The following is a 23,962-nucleotide window of genomic DNA, read 5'->3' as shown; positions in this document are numbered from 1 at the left end:
CTAGCCTACTAGACTGTGAGAGAATAAACTTCTGTTTGTTGAAGCCATCCATTTGTGGTATTTCTGTTACAGCCATACTAGATAACTAAGATACTAAGCCAGATGCTGAAAATTGTAGAGCAGGTCAATGGGTGGCCTAGAAGGACACCTACCTGTTCTTTTGCATGGTAGCCTCTAGGAGGATGGCATAGAAATAGAGAGGGAAGTTTTCAGGTGTTTTCCCCACTCCTGTCAATGAATTGGGGTGGGGGTAGAAAATAAACTACTCCAGGGTCTTTGGGAGAAGAGATGATATTTGAGAAAGCAATCTTCCATTTTCTCTGTAGTAGACCCTTTGGTGTACAGTTGATTTCGACTCATAGTGACCCTATAGGACAGAGTAGAACTGCTCCATAGGGTTTCCAAGGAGCAGCTGGTGGATTTGAACTGAGGACCTTTTGGTTAGAGAACTGTTTTAGTTTGGATCACCCCAAAGAAGACCCAGAGACAAGGATTCTAGTTCAAGTAGTTTATTCAAGAGGTATTGTGGACCCTTGTAGAGGCATAGGGAAGTGAAACAGGTAAGAGAAGGTAGTCAGTACCCAGAGTGTTTTCAAGCTGGTTACTACTGAAGCACCTGGACCTTAATGCCCCTGGAGAAACTCTGGGGGCTAGTTTGGACACACACCTCAGAGGCAACCTCCTCAAGAGCAAGGTAGCTGGGGAACGTATACCCCAACTCTGATCAGTTTTCGTTGAGAGCTCCTGCAGGCATAGGGGGAGGAGGAGGAAGGGCAATTCCTCAACAATTCTAAATCCTGCAGGAGTACTGGAGCAGGCTTTGTAGGACAGAGAAAGCCCTCAGGCAAGGAACTGCAGGTGCTGGCAGCTGGAAGTCAGGCAGGGGGCTTCATGTGGGAGAGCAAGGTGGGTGGGTTGTGCAGACTGTATTCACATCTATGTAGGCGAGGAGCTGTGAAGTTCTACACTGTCTCTCTGAGACAAGCAACCACACAGCGATCACCACACCAGTGCTACTTTATTTTCTTTTTAATAGTAAGAAATTAAGAAAATTCAGCTCCTACTTAATTTCTGATTATGATTTGAGAGAAAACAAGTTATTATTAAGGTGCTATTTTGTTATCTCTGGTGGCACAGTGGTTTAGCGCTTGGCTGTTAACCGAAAGTTCGGAGGTTCAAATCTACCAGCCACTCCATGGGAGAACTATGTGGCAGTCTGCTTCTGTAAAGATTTACAGCCTTGGAAACCCTATGGGGCAGTTCTACTCTGTCCTACAGGGTCACTGAGTTGGAATCCACTTGGCACTAGGTTTGGTTTTTTAGTTTGTTTATGTTGATAAGAAAAATAAAAAACCTTATGCAGTGAAACTTATTCAGAATCTTTGGAGCCCAAAATGCACTGCCTAACCCTACTTTCACACTAGGGAGCCTGCAGACCAGAGTTGTCCAACATACTAACCACTAGCCACATGCAGCGCAGTGGTTAAGAGCTTGACTGCTAAGCAAAAGGTTGGCAGTTCAAATCCACCAGCCACTTCTTGGAAACCCAATGGGGCACTTCTACTCTGTCCTGTAGGGTCTCTATGAGTCGGAATCTACTTGATGGTAATGGGGCGGGAGGAGAGGAGGGGGCAATTGGAGCCACATGTGGCTATTTAAATTTAAATGTAATCAGATTTTTTTTTTTCAATTGAAACTTGAGTTCCTCAGTCACACTAGCCATATTTGGGTACTCAGTAGCCACATGTAGCTAGTCGCTATTGATTTCCAGAACAAGTGTTTCTTTAATCGCAGACAGTTCTGTGGACAAAGTGCTCTAGACATATAGATGAATTGAGTGGGCACCAATTCCTGCTCCGTAGAGTATCTTTTAAAAACGAAATCATTTATATGAACAAAAAGTAAAATGTTATTTGTGTCTTTCTCAAAGAAATGAAGAGTATGCAAATCCAGATAAGGTTTCTGTCTTTGTACTTACCTATTAGTCAAGATTTTGTTGAACCAAGACCAAAAAAAAAGAAGTCTCATCATATGGGTTCAAACTCTTAGTATTTGCTGCATTTCTGGAGGACCTCACATGCCACCAAATCCTGTACATTCATTTTACAAAAAAGGGAACAGAGCCTAAAGAGAAGAAGCTCTGACCCAGGCCAGAATCCACTCCACTGTCTGACATGGCCTACCATTGCCCGCCATAAAGCCTATCATAACATGTTCTATATTAAAATACTGATTTCTTTAAGCCAAGACCCTCCTTTTCCAGCCCAAACACCCTCACCCTGGGTGTGCAGATCTTCTTAAAATGAACAAAACCCAAAAATAGGAGCCTGGGACTCGATGCTTCTCTTTCTTGAATATCACAGCTAGCCTTTGGGATTCTAATGGAAATCAATTATTGTATGGAGTGCGCTTTCATTCTGCTTGCCTAAGGTGAAAATCTGCAGTCCAACAGAACATGTTTCAGAATTCTTCTACAACTGAGGTTGCCATGACAACACCTGGTCTAGCATCACTCAGATAATAGGACGACTTAGTTGATTTCTTTTAGTTCTCTAGGTCCTCATGGCAGCATCCTGTTATACAATGGTTTGATTTTGCTACTTCTTGTATGTTAAAGTCACTGCTGTGCTCAATAGCATGTTGCTTAAATACTAACATTAAATTTGGTAGGAAAAAGAAACTAAAACTGTTTCACTTTTCTCTGATGAGAGTAAGACTTGGGAGTTAGTTGACTGGTATGATGTGCCTTGAAATACAAAGATAAAATAAATGCAATAGAGCCTGTTGTGCCAGGTCAGATTCCCTTTACAGGTCAAGGTCCCATCCTCTGACTGCTGTGAGAATTGGTGAATAGCAAATCATACCTGCACCTTCCTCCAGAGAGTTGCCCTCAGCCTTGCCTGGAAATGCCTGGAAGGTTTTGTAACACCCACTCAGCCATTAACTAGCTCATATGAGGTAAACAAAAGTCCAGCTTCTTACCTCAAGACATAGCAACTCTGGGGTGCCGTAAGAGCTCCCTGTGGGATCAGGTGGAGGCTGAATTTCACCTGGAAGTACATCCACCTTCTTCCTCTACCCTGTCCTGCTTTCTCTCACTTCTTCACAGGTTCTCCTGAGAGCCCTCCCTCAATCAATCTACCTGCACCCAAATCCTGCCTCAGGCTCTGCTCTAGGGAAACCCACCTAAGACAATAATCTTTTCAATTGTCTAGTTCATTGCACTGTAATAGGAAATTATTGTTGTTCTTAGGTGCCCTTGAGTCTGTTCCAACTCACAGCGACCCTGTAGGACAGAGAACTGCCCCATATTGTTTCCAAGGAATGGCTGGTGGATTTGAACTGTCTACCTTTTGGTTAGCACCAGAGCTCTTAACCATTACACTACCCAAAACCATTGGTGTTGAGTCGATTCCAACTCATAGTGACCCTATAGGACAGAGTAGAACTGCCCCACAGAGTTTCCAAGGAGCGCCTGGTAGATTCAAACTGCTGACCTTTTGATTTGCAGCCATAGCACTTCACCACTGCACCATCAGGGTTCCTTAGTAGGAAATTAAGATGTTTATATCCATAACATGATATACAAAGCTCCTTCAGAGTCTAGATGAGACTTCAAAGCTGTGATTTTTACATTAGCAGGTATTCTCTCTAATTTTTAATATACGCAATGACTCAACTTTTCTTTTTCGTAGGTATTGAACTTATCCCTCAAGTGAGAATAGAAGATTTAAAGCAGATGAAGGTAAAATTACTTGGCCATTTTTCAAGTGCTCTTGTATTATAGCTATAAAAAATTTATTTTTGGTCATCTTTATTTTTCCACAGGCTTACTTGAAGCATCTAAAGAAACAACAGAAGGAGCTAAACTCTTTGAAGAGGAAACATGCAAAGGTAGAGTGTTTTGTGTAGGTGTGGGTACATGTTGTGTGGTTTTATTTGCTTGTTTGTTTTTTACTTTCAGCTCCCTGATGAAAACCTAAAACTATTATGTGTTATAGACTGAGGAACCAGTCACAGCCAAACACACTACCTAGAAGCTGATGCCAGCCGACTAGACAGAAGCACCTTCCCTTTAACTGGTTAGCAATGAAATTAAAAAATAGAATGGAGTGGTTGTCATTGATTTTGAATCTTCATTTCTAACAATTATTTCAAAAGCGTAACAAAGCGTCACACATTTTAAAATTGCTTAACTAGTACTATGTCTTTATAGTGGGCCATAGTCTGACTATTAAAGACCAGCTTACAAATTGTAGCCTCTAGGTTCTGCTTCCCAGGGTCACTGTCAAGGAGGTCGCCAAACAGTGTGCGGATGCAGATGCTAGCATGCTTTGCACTTCCCACCCACTGCCACCTAGAGAAATAAACCCCCATTATATAAACCCGCTTCTGAAATATATTTATTTTTCTTTTTTCATCTATAAGAAGAGGTCTTTTGACAGTGATTGTGAGAAATTATAAGAGCTAGTTGCAAATTTTGACGTAGTGGTTAAGAGCTACGGCTGCTCACCAAAAGGTTGGCAGTTTGAATCCACTAGGCATTCCCTGGAAACTCTATGGGGCAGTTCTACTCTGTCCTATAGGGTCCCTAGGAGTTGGACCACAGGTTTGTTTTTTTAGTTGCAAACGTAAGGACCAGCAAGAAGTTGGCAACCTGCTTTCCAGTCCCCTCTTAGAAATGCTCTCCATTTTCAGGAAAGAAGAAACTGTACCTCTTTCCCCCCTAAAGATGTTTAACAACAACAGTGTTACCACTGGAAAGATAATGATGTTTTCTTCTATTAAGAGAGGAAAAAAACTTAATTTCTTGGCTTGAAGGGACCTCTGAGTTCTTTTAAACTAATTTTGCATTCCCACTTCGTTAACCTTGACCCAAGCCTCAAACCAAGGCGTATCCTACAGCAGTGGAGTTAAGTGGTGTACTTTTGAATAACTGCCAATATTAAGATGCGAAGAGAATGACCTAGAACCCTGTCATTTCTATAACAGTTTGTACTCCTTTGAGAAATTCAGCCTAATCTTGGCCTAGTAATGTTCCCTGATTTATTGAACTGATGGCTCAATAGATTTCCTGATAGAGAGGTCATTTCAAAGACTGCTTGTTCCCGAGTTTCATGAATAATTCCATCCAATGGAATTCCTTTCACTGCCCACAGGGGAAACTTGTCACAGATTTTTATAAGTGTGAGCTATTTGAGACAGAGCTATTTAAAGTAGCGATTTCAGTTTTGTTGGTTATTGGCAACAAACTGGAATACAGAAGGGCAACAGAAAAGAGAGAGAGAGAAAGAAGGAAATAAGAGAGACTGCAATTTATATGACTGTTCAGTTATTAGGAATGGAGTTGGTACCCGTAAGCCAAGTTGTTTTCCAACAAATTTTCCTACCGTTTAAATTGAGTCTCTGTCGTTGAGGCAGACATCTCAATCAATTTAACTAAAATCCCAGCTAGGGAAGCAGCAGAGCTGGTACTTGATCCCACCTGATTCCAGAACCCAGGCTCTTACTGCCTTACTCTGTGTGGGAGATTGGCTGCTTCCCCAAGTGAACAAAGTCCTGTCATTGCCTCCCATGCGACAGCACATGGAACATTAAGAAAATCTTCATCCAGTTTGGGCAGTGTTAAATACACTGGTTACCTGAAGTGTTGCTAAGGAAGAACGTTCAACTTGTTAGGACTCAACCTACATAATACTGAGTAGAGTTGTCTATTTTCTTGTTTAAACCTTTAACACTTGGGTCAGTTAACAGCCCTATCTGCTTTATCAGAAAAAAAATGGCCAAGATGGAAAATTATTTTTTCTGTGAGACAGTTTTTAAAAACCCAAAACCAGACCAGTTGCCATGGAGTGGATTCGGACTCATCGCGACCCCATGTGTGTCACAGTAGGACTGTACTGCATAGGGCTTTCAATGGCTGGTTTTTCAGAAGTAGATCCCCAGGCCTTTCTTTTGAGGCATTTCTGGGTGGACTCAAACCTCCGATCTTTGGGTTAGCAGCTGAGCCTTTAACCATTTGCGCCACCCAGGGTTTTGTGAGGTGGCTTTAGGAGATCTTCCCCTCCACTTCAGGATTTCACTGCCGTCAGCTCCTTCCATTGTTGTCTCTTTTGTTGGCAAGGAAAATATTCATGGTATTCAATAACCAGTAAGTCCCACGTGGCTGAAAGAATTCAAGTTGCCCTCATTTGCAGAAAATAATCTTAAGCTTTTGGAATCTCATATTATAATAGAAGCAAAATTTAAAAGAGGATTTTAAAGCTCCCTAAGTTTTCTTTTAAGTCTTATCATCTGAATTCCTGTAGACTTTTGTAGCAGGGTTAATGTGCATTTTCTTGAGCAAGTGTCAGCCTTCCGAATTCCTTAGGGCAAGTCACAGCTAAATTGCCACAATCAAGCATGCCTTATTTACCTATTGTTTTTCAGAATGCTTTTCAGAAGCCTTTCTGAGGAGGGCAATGCATTTCCCTCCTGGGTTTTTCACATCCTTATATACTTCAGAGGCTCAGGTTGCAGGTTCATGATGATAAGCTTATGAATTAGTTCCTTCTCCTCCATTAAATACATAAGGGACCCACTTTTTTATTCAACTTGCTGTGGCAGTATAATTTACAAACTCCGAATTCTAGGGACTCTGTATGAAACTACTACTAATAAGGCTAAATCTATTCAGTACCTCTTTTGTGTCATGCATTTTATACATATTCTCAAATCCTCACAGTGTCACAATGTTCCTAAAAGCTAAATAAATACTGTCCACATTTTAGAGATGAAAAAAACTAAATTCTGAGAATTGAGTCCCTTGTATAAAATAATGTAAGCAGTTAATGCTAATGGGCCAGAAGACAAACTCCATTTGCCCACCCTAACATTCACATCCTTTACAACTTAACCACATCAATGACTTTTTTTTTAAGTGCTTTTCGTCTATTTTAACTGTATAGGGATTTGCAAATAATTATTTTCAAAACATTAGGCCTTTTTGTCTATGTTGTTATTGTTGTTAGTTGCTATTGAGTCAAATCTGACTCATAGTGACCCCATGTGTTCAGAGTAGAACTACATCCTATAAGGTTTTCAAGGCTGTGACTTTTCAGAAGCAATTCACCAGGCCCTACTTTCTAGGCATCTCTGGGTGGATTTGAACCATCAACATTTTGGTTAGTAGTCCAGCGTTTAACTATTTGGCCACCCAGGAACTCTATAATATTTCCCTAATAATTTCCATTCATCTCGTTTGAACCAACTTCTAAGATGAAGAATATGTATATGTATTTACTTGCCAAATACAGACTTAAGACTGCTTTGCTAACATGCCTGTCTTGAAACTGAAAAAAGAACAACCGGTGGAAGAAGCGAATGTGGTGAATCTATTATCACTGGACACACTCAGTGCCTGATCTCCATTTGACCTTATTTATCCTAACACTAACGTTTCTGTCTGTTGACACTTGTAAAATAATAACCTAAGATGGGTAATACATAATGAGGTTTGCTGAAGCACCTATTCTTACGTATTCTTGTAATAATTATATAAAGCAGTACTGGAGTAGTTAAACATTAGGCTGCTAACCACAAGGCTGGCAGTTCAAATCCACCAGTCGCTCCTTGGAAACCCTATGTGGCAGTTCTACTCAGTCCTCTCGGGTCACTATGAGTTGGAATCAGCTTGATGGCAATGGGTTTGTTTTTTTTGGTTTATAATTATATTCATTTGTATCAGTTAACTTTTTCTGGGTAACAGACCACCCCGGAACAAAATGACTTAAAATAACAACTTTATTTAACTCATAATTTTGTGGGTCAGCAGTTTGGGCAGGCTCAGCTGGATGATTCTTCCAACGTCAGCTGGATCCACTCACGTGTCTTCTGTCAGCTGCCAGTTGAGTATGTGGTGGGCAGAGGGGAGGGGCAGGAGCTGGCTAGTCTAGGAAGGCCTCTGCTGAGCTATTCCTCTCTGCTCTATGTGATCTCTCATCCTTTCAGCGAGCCATCCCAGGCTTGTTCACATGGCAGGGGCACCAAAAGACCAAGCAGAATTATGGAAGGCCTCTTCTCAGGCCCTAGCTCAGGACGGGCACACCATCACTTTCAGCTCATTCTCTGGGCCAACACAAGTCACAGGCTGACCCAGATTTAAAGAATGACTGGAGTAGCCTCAAAGACACATTACAAAGGCAGGAAGATAATTGTGGTCATTTTTGAAGTCAGACCATTTGACAAATGAGTAATTTATGCCTTAAAAAAAAAAAAAAAAAAAGCGTAGCTTGAAATAAATCACCTAGCTTTTAAATGGAGCCAGAATTTGAGCCAAAATTCTCTCTGACTCTAGAACCCAAACTCTTAACCATTACACTTAGGCTGACTCTGAATTTTCCCATGTTAGTTTCCCTTCTCTCCACACATCTCTTCTTGATGAACTCAGTAATGGTGTTTAGAACAGGTATGAGTCTATCAGGACTCTGGTGGTGCACTGGTTAAGCACTTGGCTGCTAACCACAGGTCGGAGATTCAAATCTACCCGCCACTCAATGGGAGAAACATGTGGCAGTCTGCTTCCATAAAAATTACAGCCTTGGAAACCCTATGGGACAGTTCTACTCTGTCCTACAGGGTCACTATGAGTTGAAATCAACTTGATGGCAGTGCGTATGAGCCTATCAGGACACAAATATCTTGGCTTCTTCCAGGACTAGTTTTTCAACATATGGCTCATGAGCCAAGAGTTGGAGGCTACTTAAAAATGGATATTTTTGTGTTCATCTGGGATCTAGGAGAAACATTTCTAAACACACTAAATTCCTAACATACTAAACTAGTATTCCTCTTCACACTATATTTTGAGAACTGTTTCTTTAGGAACATTATTTACCACCCAATACTGTTCTTCACCCTTAAGTGGAAACCCTGCTACGCCATTACCTGCTAGATCCAGATCAGGCCTTCTTAAAGAAATAAATTTTACCCTGTTATCCGTCAATAGTGAGAATAAACTCCTTCAGCCTTTCTGTGAAACAACATCTACAAATCTTTTGTGACTGTTTTTAAGGTGGTGCTAATATTTGCTACCCAAAGCCCTGGGTTATGAAAGAACCTCCCAGGAGAGAAGGTGGTCTGGGCTGTGCCCTACCAATCATGATGCCCATGGTTCAACCCTAGCATTAGGTAGCTAAGAACAGAGATCCCTACTTAGCCCACATTCAGTGACGATAGGACGGTCTCAGCACTTACATACCAGCCTAGGTGAATCATTCTACTTCTCAGACCTAAAGGGAAACAGAGAATCCATTGACTAAACCCTAGAGGTATAAGAAATAAGTGTGTGGTCCAAAAGAGAGCTTCTTTATAAACTTGATGTTTATATCTTATAACTACAGGATGGAGAAGGAATAGTGACAGGAATATGAGGATCTTCCATTTGCAAAAGAGACCCATAGAAATAGGTGTGTGGTCTGCTGTTACGATGTAGAGAGGCAGAGATAGGAGTGATGACCACGGGAGCACCAAATGAGATCAAGATTCTTGTTAAAATAGCTATTTTTTGGAAAATGGCAATGTCAGTTGTTCTTGACCCTCTGAATGCAGCTGTCAATCAGACTTACATTTCTGTCCTACTTTCTAGAACCACCTCTTCAATTTGAAGTGGAAACTAAGGGAGTGCTTTTCAAGTGTCCATTAGATGAGACACAAGGAAGGCAGAGAAAGCAATAGCATTCCCACCCAGCACATGACTCACTGGGACCAGAGCTGTGGTTAACTTTCATTAAGAGGCAGGCATGCTTCTCAATTGTCCAGTGTGGTGAAATCCTTAGAGCAAAAATTTTAAAACCCAAAGTTGGGTAAATATCCCCAGTAACATGTTAGAGGGAGAATTACAATTCAAATGCCAATAGGAGCCAAACAGAAGGTAAATGAGAGAAGTTGGAAGGTGTAGACTCCACAAAACTGGAGCACACTCATCCCTGTCCAAAGGGCAACTCAGACGCAGCTCCCAAGTTTGGTGCCTTGAAGGTATATGGCCCAGCCGTGTTCTCTAAAAGAGAATCATAAAATTTGAAATCTTATATGAAATTTCCTGATCTTTTAATTAAAAAAAAATATATATATAAAAAAATATATATATATATTACGCATTAATTGAATCTTTTCTTGAAACTACATGTAGAGGAAAAAACAAACAAAAAACCACATCTGTAGACTGAATGCATCCCTTGGGTCATGGGTCACCAGTTTGCAACATCAGCATTAGATGAGTCAAATAAAATACTTGAGAAACTGAGTAAAATTTGGAATTTTGGTAAAGCTGCTAATGGAAAATTTGCTCTCTGTTTTGCAAGCAATTATGGCTGGTAGCAGCTGTTAAACTCATCAATTGTAATTCATGGTAAGACCTCAATAACAGACCTATAAACCTGTTTTGAAGTGGAAAGGGTCAAAGACACAGAAGCCACCCACGGAGTCAGCTTATTGGTAATCTTGGAGTCACATAGAGAGCAAATATGATTCACTCGAATTTTTCGGCACCATCTGTGGTGCAATGGTGATTCATGCTCACAATCACATTCATCACAGGGGTGAATTGGGGCATGAAATTTTCCCAAAAGATGCTGAAGTGACTCTTAATTTTATTAAGCAACATATTATACAAATTATGCTAACTATACATTTATTTCCCCTAAAATGTCCCAATTAAGATTGAGTTTAAGTCAACACATTTAATTTTGGTAATTTTGACCTGAATAAATGAAAACATTTATGTCTCTGCCATAGTGCTTCATGATTTAATCAAAGACCATAAGAATAAAATCAATGATAGACTTTTTTGAGCTAAAATGGGCAGAGAGGTCATTTCCTGGCTCCCTCATTGTATAGAGCAAGACACCTAGGTTCAACCAGAGTCAAGTGGAGATCAGTAATGGGGATCCCCATCCCTTTTTCCAAGGAGAAGTGGTATCTGGGAACCAGATGATCCCAACACCCTTCAGCAGTCCTTGCCTACCACACAGGGATAGAGTTTTGAACACAGGGACAATTTTTTAGGAGCAGCTTTCTTGTTATCTTTATTAACTGTAATTTTAATTTAATATGCTTCTAATATTTAAGATTGTTTCCACATACATTAGGTAACTTTGCACCTCATAATCAGCCTACCAGTTAGGTTGGGCAAATATATCTTGTTTGATTTTCTATTAAAGAATCGAGACTTGGAAACGTTTATATAAGTTGCACAAGTCCACTTGGCTTATTGCTGACTGAACAGCGACCAGAATCCAAGTTTTCTTGCTACTTTTTCATGCTAATTTTTTATTCACCCAACAAATATTGTATTGAGCATCTATTTTGTATCAGATTTTGGGCTGCGTACTGTTGAACAAAGACGATTTGGCCTACCATTATAGATGATAGAGTTTAATCCATCATGAAGACCTTTATGGTACCAATACAGCCTCATTCTTCATATCTCACAAGGTTGATAAGGTTCAGCAGAATATTTCCTTAAGTCTGTGTAAGCTTTCTTCCAAGCACCAAATCCTCCACTTTTCCTCTGCTGTTCTAGGATGTTTGAAGAAACAATCTTATCTACTTTCCTTGCCATGGTATTTGCAAGAGACATAGGAATGTGGTACTTCTAATATATTTTAATCTAGACTTGCAAAGAGCATCTTATTTATGTGCCTAGGCAAGTTAACACATGTGCTAACCAAGCACTATGACTTCTAAATCTTAAGAAGAAGACTAGTAACAGGGCATTTTTGTAGTCCCCGCCCCCTCCCCCTCCCCCTAGACATTGCAAAAGTAGATAAGTCCATTCAAATAAAAATACATCAGCATGTTAATCTATTCCTGGGGCAGTAGATAAAGCTTGGAGGAAAGGCTTGTTGATTTAATTAGCCTGACTGGTGTCCCTTATCTCAAGTCATACTCTGTATATCATCATGGGTATTGAATAGGTACTGAGTAGTATAAATAGGATTGTATGTCACTGTATTTTGAATACGTTATAACAAGCATTTGAAATGATTTTATTAGATTTAGTTTTAATCGTAACAACCCTATGAAGTCAGTATCATTATCCCAATGTTAAAGATGAACAGACTCTGAAAGGGTAAGGGACTTGTCCCAGGACTTGGGACTGAGGAACCCATGTCCTTAGCCCAACGCCACCTTGCAGGAGCCCTAACTGATGTTAGTTTATAACATAAAGATGCACACACATTGGTAACGTGACTAGATTTGTGGGGTGTTCTAACCACAAATCAAGTAAAACATTGTTACATATAGCTTCCTCCCCCAAATCCACAGCCAGATAACATGACCTCTGACCACCAACATTGTCCAAATTGTCAGTTCCTGTTCCAGGAACCTTTCCCCAGCATCATCTTCCTCCACAGCCATTCCCAAAGGCATTTATTCACTCAACAAGAATGCTGGATCTTCTGCATACCCTTTATGCAACAAATGCATTTCTGAAGAATTCACGTGTAAACGAATTTTAGATCAAGCCCTATGTCAACTCACTAACAAAGCTGGGAAATCAAGTCTTGGTGAAGTTAGGTAGTTGCTGGGTGGTGCAAACAATGAACGCACTTGGCTGCTAACCAGAAGGTGGGAGGTCCCCCCCATACCCTTTTAACTCAGTGCTGAAATCACTCCTGAGGTTCACCCTTCAGCCAAAGATTAGACAGGCCCAGAAAACAAACCGAGACTAAATGGGCACACCAGCCCAGGGGCAAGGATGAGAAGGCAGGAGGGGACAGGAAAGCCGGTAACAAGGAACCCAAGGTCAAGAAGGGGAGAGTGTTGACACGTTGTGGGATTTGTAACCAGTGTCACAAAACAATATGTGTATTAATTGTTTAAATGAGAAACTAATTTGCTCTGTAATCTTCATCTAAAGTACACTAAAAAAAAAGAAAAAGATAAAAATAAAATAAAAAAGTTTAGAGGTTCAAGAGGTTCAAGTCCTCCCAAAGGTGTTTCAGGGAAAAGGCCTGGTGATCTAATTCCAAAAAATCAGGCATTGAAAACTCTATGTGGCAGAGTTTTACTCTGACACACACAGGGTCGCCGTGAGTTGGGATCGACTTAATGACAGCTGGTTAAAGTTAAGAATCCCCTCCCTATTTACGTTTTATGAAATCTTTTAAAGATTTTTATGTATTAGGTTTCCTTAAAGTTGTGCCTTCCTTTGGAAGAAAATTAAAAAAATTTTTTTTAATTAAGTCACTTGCTTTTTTTTAAACTCACATTTTTAAATAAATGAAAGGAAATATGACCATAAAAACATATATAATCTGAACATCTCTCCATTCCAGTCTCAATACAGACCCATTTCTCTAAGTCTTTCAAGAGTAAGGCTAGGATAGAATATCAAGTATCTGTACATTTGGATATTACTAGTTGTACTGATTTCCTTTATGTTTAGGAGGCTGGGAAACCCTGCTGGTGTAGTGGTTAGGTGCTACGGCTGCGAACCAAAGGGTCGGCAATTCGAATCTGCCAGGTGCTCCTTGGAAATTCTATGGGACCGTTCTGCTCTGTCCTATAGGGTCGCTATGAGTCGGAATCGACTTGACAGCACTGGGTTTGGTTTGGTTTTTTGGTTAGGAGGCTGAGCAGCCAAAGAAATCTGATTTCAGATAAGTCATTGGTTGTGGCTAAAATGCTTTTCTCATTGGCCAGGAGGAAATAATGTTTAGAGAGAAATACTTATTTTCAAAGTGTTGCCGCCCCAGTTTCAGTCTTAAATGAGGCAGATGAGAAAATGTTCCAAATATTTACAAAACCAAAGGCCAGAGTTCCTGAACACTCTGTCATCCTGATGAATTCCTCTAGATAAGGAGGTCGGTGAAAATAACAATGTGGAGTCAGAATCAGCTAATGATGACGATCACAATATTAAGTTGCATTGTGTGGTGATGGCATTCAAGACATTCCAAAAATTGCCAGATGAATAGATACCATGTCACATGATGAATAGTTATATTTAGCATGTAAAACACAGGCAATATGGAGCTGAACTTGGGTGTTTGAGGACCAGTGTGCAGAAGGAACAGTAGACCCATTAGATGTCTCAGACAGCAGAATGGGAATGAATGGGTAGAAATTAGATGGAGACACGTATGTATAGAATAAAGAACTTCAGGACCATTGGCGCTGCCCAGTGGTGAGTAAGGCTGCCTTGGGAGGTGGGAATGTTCATTAGAACAAGGATAGAGGTTTCCTTGCTGGGATGCCTCTGTGCAAGAAGCCTTTGTGATTAACTTTATCGGCTACATTAATATTGCACCTTGTAACTGCAAATTTTTCTTGTTCAGGAGCACAGCACCATGCAGAAGTTACACTGCACACAAGTTGACAAAATTGTGGCACAGTATGACAAAGAGAAGTCAACTCATGAGAAAATCCTAGAGAAGGCAATGAAGAAGAAGGGGTAAATACTGTTTCTTTCCTTCTGAAGGCTTTTTCCCTCTGTGAGAAGCAGCCTTATATTTTTTTTCTTTACCACAATTCAGGGGCCTATTTAGACCAAGAAAGAACTTAGTCTTGACTGTTTTCATCATTAAAACTTATTCCTGGAAAATAAGAGACTTATTCATTTTAAGCACTCTAACATCATAATGCTATGAATTGGAATCGACTTGACGGCAACAGATTTGGGTTTTTTTTTTTAGCATCTTAACAGGTGAAGAGTCAGTCAACTTAGCTATGGCTTTCAGCAGAGTTTCTTGAAATCCTTTAATTCATTGTAATTACTAAATGTAACTGTGGTAATATTTATATCTCTAGGAAAACATAGATCTTTCACTAACTATCGAGCATCCACTATTAAGTACAATCTGGCTTTTATTTTCCCCAGGTGTTTTCACTGTATATCACTGAGGCAGAAACGCATGCCTGTTGCTTTGAGAACATTTCCATGTGTATTTTTCACACATTGCATGCTCACATGGCACTATTGGTGGTAAATGTAATGAATTTGAAGAAGCCATGACCCTTCTAAGTCCCTGGGTGGCAGAAACGGTTTGCACTTTCCTACTAACCTAAAGGTTGGTGGTTTGAACCCACCCAGCAGCGCCGTGGAAGAAAGGCCTGGTGATCGTCCGTAAAGATGATAACCAAGAAAACCCTTTTGAGCAGTTCTACTCTGTGACACAGGGAGTCTCCATGAGTCAAAATCAACTCGGCAGCAATGGGCTTTGACCCTTCTAGACTTCTGATTATATCAGAAGCTTTGGCATATTTTTTTGTAATTTTTTTTTTTATAACAATGACATTTTATGCCAAACTGGTAGAAGGGCATATTCATAGGCTCTAATGCCATGTTTTTAGAAAGCAAACTTTTAACAACATATGGTACTCTCCAAGAAACGTAAAGTTATTTTTATTCACAAGTCATCTGTTCAAAAAAATGTCTTCTTTTTGTGAATAGTTGTACTGAAATGTTCTTTCAGTGTTTCAGACTAGATTTTTATTTAGGAGATTTCAACTCAAGCACCATGTAATAAGTTTCTTTGCTAAAAAATGACATTTAAAAATTTTATTAATCAATAAATCAAGAGTGCTGCTTTTAGCCATCAATTCAGGAATGGATAAGATGTATCTTTACCTCACTATAGTTTTTACTCTGCAAGGTAAAGTGGGATATTGAAACGATAACTCTTTTCATTGTACGTTAGTCTAAAGGAGATATTTAGCCCCCTAACCTGGGTGTTCAAGTGATGGGGGGATGGCGAATGGGGGGCGGGAGGGGACAGGACAAGCTGAAGTTGGGAAAATTCAAAATTACAGGAATCATTTTGCATAGCCAGAAAACAAATAATAAGATTGATGCACTAAGGGAAAAAATATGATCTTGATTTTTAATATTACAGAAGTCCTTAGCTTATGCCAACAGATAAGACCGTTGATGAAAACATATCATTGCATTTACTGTGAAAGATTTTGGTTAGAATTAACCCAGGGGAATGTGTCCACAAGGCTACGAGCCCACTGAATAACAGACTATAGGGAAAATACACTCAGTGTCAGCCACTGAGAAGTAATAGATTTGAGGAGAGACCCGGCATTGGTAGAATAAATGTAATAAATAGTTCTCTCAGAAACTCACCATTAATACTGAAATGAAGCCTCTGACTTAGGCCATCGGAAATCAGGGCATGCATGCTGAAAGCAGAAGCTCGGAACCTTTTCTGGTTTCAGCAATGACATGGATATTGCCAAGGTAAAAAAATGATCACTGACATAGCAGTAACGGTTGCTGGGCAGTTGCCTAGTATATATTCCCTACTCACAAGAGAATAAGAAGCAGAAATTACCCTGTAATGCCAAGAGATGCTATTTTCTGCCTTGCTGGCAAGTTTCAAAGACAAAAATCTGGCTTTACAACCAAAACGGAAGAATTAAAAATTCACTTTGAGGCGAAGGCCCTGTTTTTCCGGTTTTCATCTCAAATAATCTTTTATTGAATAAGTGAAAAAGAGCTTGAAGGAAAACAGGAACCAAAATGGGTACTCTGACAAGAGACCGCTAACAATGAAATAACTGTTAGGGCTCAAGTGCCTCTTCGTGAAGCGGTTGAATTGAGTAATCATGGCACGGATGGTACTTTGCAAGGTATGAATCTGTGACTAGAAAAACGGATGCTGCCCCGTGAACCATGGTGTTCCATGTTTGATGAACATATTGTCTTCATCAGAAAGCTTTGTAGCAAAAGGCCGTTGGAATGCGAAGATATCTAACTTCTGGCATCATTTGCAATTTTCCATTTGCAGAGGAAGTAATTGTCTTGAAATGAAAAAAGAAACAGAAATTAAAATTCAGACGCTGACATCAGATCACAAATCTAAGGTAAGAAAATGCCCATTTTTACGGCAGCTGCTTGCAGAAGATGCTGTATTTTTTTGTAACTGGTACCTAGTGTAGATGAGACATGACAGCAGCCTGAGTCTGGTCTGAGCAGTCAGGGGACCCAGGGGCTCACGTTTGCCCTGGACTCAGGGGCTATGGTAAGAGATACTTCATGGGACATCTTTTCCTTTATGGAAATAGGCTCACAATATCTATATTGTTAGCCTCAGAGGGTTCTCGTGAGGATCAAACGAAACGATAAATAACTAGGATAACAAGAAATGTTTTTTTATACACAACATACCTCCATATAGAAGTAAAACTAAACAAATGGCAAAAACTCACCCAACTTAGTGGTTGAGTGATTCTTCATACTTACTCGCTCCTAACTTTGCTGGAGAAGTTTTGAGGTGAGAAAAAAAAAAAAAAGAATCGATGTTCTAGGAGATGAGTCTAATTACTCAGATTTCCCCAAAGACACAAGAAAATAAGAGTTTAGGGGACCTTATTAAGTTTGGGGACATGTAATATCTGAGTGCTAAGTCCCAATCAAGGACGCAAACAATTCTTCCAGTAACAATAGTTTAAAAAAACTCTTAAAGGCCCTAACCACAGCTGTTGGCCAAACCAGCTGTATGTCGGTGTCTACATGCAGTTCTATCACCCAGCCTAGCGGCCTTGCTACACACATGGACCAGCCAACGTCTTCAAGCTCAAGTTCTTGGGACTACGTATTTTGTGTCATTTCTACCACGAAGCCTATAGAGGCACTGAGCAGGAGTGTTTGAGAATTAATGCTTATGCAACATGCTATGATTTTTCAGATCCTGCTCATAAATAGGAAAGTAGAAACATTAGCAACTGTGTCTATTAGTTTTTGTGGAATAATAAACCATGTCAAAATTTAGGGGCTTAAAACAACCACCATTTACTAGTTCATAATTCAGTGGGTCAGAAACTTGGGCTGTGCTCACCAGGGTGGTTCTTCTGCTGATTTTGGTTGGCTCACTCATGAGTTTACGGGCAGCTAAGGTAGATGGCCTCACTCATACGTCTGTTGGTTGGCTGGCTACTGGCTGTTTTTATTCTACATGACCTGCCGTCCTCCAGCAGGCTAGCAAGGGCTTATTCACTTGGTGGCCTCAAAGTTCCAAGTGTAGCAAAAGAGCAAGCACTTTTCAAGCATCTGCTTGTGACACATTTGCTGCTGTCCCATTGGCTCAAGCAACTCACAAGGCCAGCCAGCTTCCAGGACATGGAGAAATAGGCTTTACCACCTGATGGGAGAAGCTGCGTAGCCACATTGTAAAGAGCACGGATACAGGGGAGGGAAGAGACTTTCTACCCCAACATCTAATAGGGTTGACACTGTCACGATCCAGGACTAAAGACCTGTGACCTTGTGGAAGTGAACCTGGAAAAGCATGAGGTGATGAAGAGAATTCTGATGGAGCTGGTTAAAGGAGCTCAAGGCCCAGACAGACCAGTGTGGGCAAGTTAGTCAATGAAATAGAAGATGACTCTGAAATATTTAGAGCTGAAGTGATTGATATATTTGTATATGCAGTGACATCCTGACTCCCATTGATTAGTACATAGGCTTTTTAGTAGGTCATAGATGCCTACTGATTCACTAAGTAAATTGGTGGGAGGGATCTGAAATGCTTGAATAATACTGTGCTTTTAATTCATACCTGACCTCGGAGAATCCCAGGTGGCATCATCCTCTTTGTCTGAACAGGTCAAAGAGATTGTGGCACAGCACACCAAAGAGTGGTCAGAAATGATCAACACCCACAGTGCTGAGGAGCAAGAAATCCGTGACCTGCATCTCAGCCAGCAGTGCGAGCTGTTGAAAAAGCTGCTGATCAGTGCTCATGAGCAGCAAACTCAGCAGCTGAAACTGTCCCATGACAGGTAGGAGGGGGCATCACACACAAACACACCCACCCTGCCCACCCAAATAATAAGACCTGAGGCCCATCAAGGCCATCCCCCATGTTTTTCCATCAAGGAGGAACACAGTTAGCCATCTCCAGAGGAAGCTTCTGTTTTTTAAAAAAGACATATTTGTGTGTGCGTGTGTGAGCCAAGGTAATAAGTAAAACCAACTTACTTGACTGATACCATTAAGTTTGTGTGTAGATAATATCCTATAGGTGATACGGGCAAGATGAACTCTATGAAATAGTCTCTGCCATAGAAGGGCGTGTGATAAATATTGAACACTGTCACAGGCACCAGGGGCATCCAGCCTGAAGGAGTGGCCCTTCAGAGTGGTTGTGGAGGCCTCACGGAATGGTGGGGCTGGAAAAGTCCTTTCAAAAATGACCAGGAACCTCTTAGGTAGAGAAGACACAGATGGAGATAAAGGCAAACCTGTTGAGCCCCTAGAAAGAGTCAGTTCTGATCACTTATTGGTGAAATGTAGAAAGAGCCTCTTGTCCCCTTCTTTTCATTATTCGGACTTCTGTGAATTTTAGAAAGACAGGCCTGATCAAGAGATGGCAAAGAAGAATTCATTTATTTGGTCTCTGTCTAGTTCAGCAAATGGAATATTGCATTTAAATTCTAAAAATGATGAGCTGGGCTTTCCCCCAGGCAAGAGAACAGCAGCTTCAATTACGTTTTTTTGTCACTGCCTTGTTGCAGCTTGCTTGCTTCCCACATGTTATTGTCGTTGTTGTTAGGTGCCATTGAGTTGATTCTGACTCATAGCAACCCTATGTACAACAGAAGGAAACACCGCCCAGTGCTGCGCCATCCTCACAATCATTATGCTTAAGCCCATTGTCACAGCCACAGTGTCAATCCATCTCATTGAGGGTCTTCCTCATTTTCGCTGACCCTCAACTTTACCAAGCATGATGTCCTTCTCCAGGGACTGATCCCTCCTGACAACATGTCCAAAGTATATAGCACGCAGTCTCACCAGCCTTGCTCCTAAGGAGGATCCTGGCTGTACTTCTTCCAAGACAGATTTATTCACTCTTTTGGCAATCCGTGGTATATTCAGTATTCTTCTCCAACACAGCAATTCAAAGCTGACAATTCTTCTTTGGTCTTCTTTATTCATCATCCAGCTTTCACATGCATAGGAGGCAATTGAAAATACCATGGCCTGGTTCAGGTGACACCTTTGCTTTTCAACACTTTAAAGAGGTCTTTTACAGCAGATTTGCCCTATGCAATGTGTCTTTTGATTTCTTGACTGCTGCTTCCATGGCTGTTGATTGTGGACCCAAGTAAAATGAAATCCTTGACAATTTCAGTCTTTTTCCCATTTATCATGATTTGCTTATTGGTCCAGTTGTGAGGATTTTTGTTTTCTTTATGTTGAGGTGTAATCCATACTGAAGGCTGTGGTCTTTGATCTTCATCAGTAAGTGCTTCAAGTCCTCTTCACTTTCAACAAGCAAGGTTGTGTCACCTGCATAATGCAGATTGTTAATGAGTCTTCCTCCAATCCTGATGCCCCATTCTTCTTCATATAGTCCAGCTTCTCATATTATTTGCTCAGCATACAGATTGAATAGGTATGGTGAAAGGATACAACCCTGACACACGCCTTTCCTGAGTTTAAACCACCCAGTATCCCCTCGTTCTGTTCAAACAACTGCCTCTTGATCTATGTACAGGTTTCTAAGGAGCACAATTAAGTGTTCTAGAATTCTCATTCTTCACAATACTATCCATGATTTGTTATGAACCACACAGTCGAATGCCTTAGCATAGTCAATAAAACACAGGTAAACATCTTTCTGGTATTCTCTGCTCTCAGCTATGATCCATCTGACATCAGCAATGATATCCCTGGTTCCACATCCTCTTCTGAATCCAGCTTGAATTTCTGCCAGTTTTCTGTTGATGTACTGCTGCAGCCACTTTGGAATGATCTTCAGCAAAATTTTACTTATATGTGATATTAATGATATTGTTCCATAATTTCTGTATCCGGTGGGATCACCTTTCTTGGGAATAGGCATAAATATAGATCTCTTCCCATCATTTGGCCAGGTAGCTATCTTCCATATTTCTTGGCATAGATGAATGAGCACTTCCAGGACTGCAACCACTTGTTGCAGCATCTCAGTTGGTATTCTGTCAATTCCTGGAGACTTGTTTTTCGCCGATGCCTTCAGTGCAGCTTGGACTCCTTCCTTCAGTACCATTGGTTCCTGCTCATATGGTACCTTCGAAATAGTTGAATGTTGACCAATTTTTTTTTTTGGTAGAGAGACTCTGTGTATTCCTCCCATCTTCTTTTGATGCTTCCTGAGTCCTTTAATATTTTCCCCATAGAAGCCTTAACTATTGCAACTTGAGGCTTGAATTTTTTCCCCAGTTCTTTCAGCTTGAGAAATGCAGAGTGTGTTCTTCCCTTTTGGTTTTCCATCTCCAGGTCTTTGCACATGGCATTATAATACTTTGTCTTCTCGAGCTACCCTTTGAAATCTTCTGTTCAGCTCTTTTACTTCATCGTTTCTTCCTTTTGCTTTAGCTACTTGATGTTTAATAGCAAGTTTTGGAGTCTTTTCTGACATCCATTTTGGTCTTTTCTTTCTTTCCTGTCTTTTTATTGACCTCTTGCTTTCCTCATTTATGATGTCCTTGATGTCATTCCAAAAGTTGTCGAGTCTTTGATAAGTAGCAATCAACGCACCAAATCTATTCTTGAGATGGTCTCTAAATTCAGGTGGGATATACTCAAGGTTGTATTTTGGCTCTCATGGACTTGTTCTAATTTTCTTCAGTTTCAACTTGAACTTGCGTATGAGCAATTGATGGTCTGTTCCACAGTCGGCCCCTGGCCTTGTTCTGACTGATGATATTGAGCTTTTCCATCATCTCTTTCTACAGATGTAGTCGATTTGATTCCTGTGTATTCCATCTGGTGAGGGCCATGTGTATAGTTGCTATTTATATTGGTGAAAAAAGGTATTTGCGAGAAGTCGTTGGTCTTGCAAAATTCTATCATGCAATCTCCTGTGTTGTTTCTGTCACCAAGGCCATATTTTCTAACTACCAAACCTTCTTCTTTGTTTCCAACTTTTGCGTTCCAGTCTACAGTAATTATTAATGCATCCTGATTGCATGTTCCATCAATTTCAGACTGCAGAAGTTGGTAAAAATCTTCAATTTCTTCATCTTTGGCCTTAGTGGTTGGTGCATAAATTTGAGTAATAGTCGTATTAACCGGTCTTCCTTGTAGGCGTATGGATATTATCCTATCACTGACAGCATTGTACTTCAGAATAGATCTTGAAATATTCTTTTTGGTGATGAATGCAACACCATTCCTCTTCAAGTTGTCATTCCCAGCGTAGTAGACCATATGATTGTCCAATTCAAAATGTCCAATACCAGTCCATTGCAGCTCACTAATGCCTAGGATATCAATGTTTATGTGTTCCATTTCATTTTTTACAACTTCCAATTTTCCTAGATTCATACTTTGTATATCCCGCGTTCCAATTATTAATGGATGTTTGCAGCTGTTTCTTGTTGTTTTGAGTCATGCCGTATCAGCAAATGAAGCTTGACTCCATCCACTTCATTAAGGTCGACTCTACTTTGAGGAGGCAGCTAGCTCTTCCCCAGTCATCTTTTGAGTGCCTTCCAGCCTGAGGGGCTCATCTTCCGGCACTGTATCAGACAATATTCCACTGCTATTCATAAAGCTTTCACTGGCTAAATCTTTTCAGAAGGAGACTGCCGGGTCCTTCTTCCTAGCCTGTCTTGTCTGGAAGCTCAGCTGAAACCTGTCCGCCATGAGTGACCCTGCTGATATTTGAATACCGATGGCATAGCTTCCAGCATCACAGCAACACACAAGCCCCCATGGTAAAATAAACTGACGGACGCGTGGGGGGCTTCCCACATAGTGCCTTGTTTTTCATGTTGGCAATACCCTGCTTCTCAGCTCTTCTTCAGCCTATTTCTATTTATAAAATCCAGTTTATAAATAAAATTTTTGACTAAATACTACTATCTTTTTTTTAGATCTAAGCAAATGTTTAATTGCAAGTCCCAGGAAATCAACTTGTAACTCTTTTAAGTTTTTTAGGATAAACTTTTTTTTTTTAAAACATTATAAGAGGAGGGCTTTGAGCTGATATCCTAAATAATATCAGCACAGATTAAAGGCACAAAAAGTAGAAATTTTGTTTATCACGCTATCAAGTTAAAAAATTACATAAGCCCATCCCCTTCATTCAGAGACGTGTGATTGATGAAGTCTCAGATGAATGGTGATGCCCCTGGCAGTGCACTGGGTCAAATCATGATTATTCTTAATAAAGGAAATAAATGAGACTGAATGGAAGAAGTCCATAAGTAATTTGAAAAGAAACTAAGATACTTCGAAGGCCACAAATCAGGCAGCCCTTTAAAAATTGAGAATTTGCGGTATTACTTGTCTACTCACAATAATATGGCCATGATGTTGGTGTTAACATTTCTCAGTGTGAAACAAAATGGCAGAATGTTCCAAACCACCAGTGACGTGGCTTTCTAACAGTCTCACCTTTGAAACTGTGTAGTAAACAGTAAACATTCAGCTCAGAGAGAATGCAAGGTGATCTCCCAGGTCCCTTCCTGCTCCAAAAAATGCATGATTCTGAGAAAGATCTAGCAAAGCCCCAGAGCCATGTCACATTTATGTATTGATGATGTTGAGTTAGTCGTGGACCAAATATAAAGACTTGGGGGAACCAAATTTTCTTTCTTTAAGGTTATGTTTTTTGTATGTGCCTAAAGTCCTTAAGGTGAACAGATTAAGAGGAAAATAGCATCCTTTATGGAAAACCACGACCCCTTCCCTTGCTTGGAATCATTCAGAGCATTTCTCTTAAACCTAAATTTCTTAACCATGCCTGACTCTGACCAATCCCACCAGCCACCCCAAGTAACATCCTAACATTCCAGCACACTGTTCGTCTTTTACTTTCCCACATTAGGACATGTTTTCTTTCACTACAAACCCCCATCAAAGATATCCCTTCTGTCTGCAACGTTTCCTTTCTGACCTTTTAGCCTGGGTCTCCCCAACCTCCCTCACCACTCCATTCTTCATTATATTTCATAGTTGTCCCTTCTTTGAAAAACT

The 23,962-nt window shown here is 40.4% G+C and overlaps 1 protein-coding gene across 4 annotated transcripts in view; it reads left to right on the top strand.

The window, feature by feature from the left end:
• PLCB4 (phospholipase C beta 4) overlaps positions 1–23,962 on the top strand; it is a 178,307-nt gene that overhangs the window by 140,977 nt on the left and 13,368 nt on the right. For all 4 annotated transcript variants that reach the window (XM_003411527.4, XM_003411528.4, XM_023550015.2 and 1 more), the window contains 5 exons: positions 3,696–3,745; positions 3,829–3,894; positions 14,322–14,437; positions 16,779–16,854; positions 18,596–18,771. In XM_003411527.4, the coding sequence (XP_003411575.2) occupies positions 3,696–3,745; positions 3,829–3,894; positions 14,322–14,437; positions 16,779–16,854; positions 18,596–18,771 (484 nt within the window). The remainder of the gene's footprint in view (positions 1–3,695; positions 3,746–3,828; positions 3,895–14,321; positions 14,438–16,778; positions 16,855–18,595; positions 18,772–23,962) is intronic.

This window comes from Loxodonta africana, chromosome 24 (genome assembly GCF_030014295.1).
Source record: "Loxodonta africana isolate mLoxAfr1 chromosome 24, mLoxAfr1.hap2, whole genome shotgun sequence".
NCBI classification, from domain to species: Eukaryota; Metazoa; Chordata; class Mammalia; order Proboscidea; family Elephantidae; genus Loxodonta; species Loxodonta africana.
The sequence above is the reverse complement of the archived record's forward strand: the minus strand, read 5'-3'. Positions and strand labels throughout refer to the sequence as shown.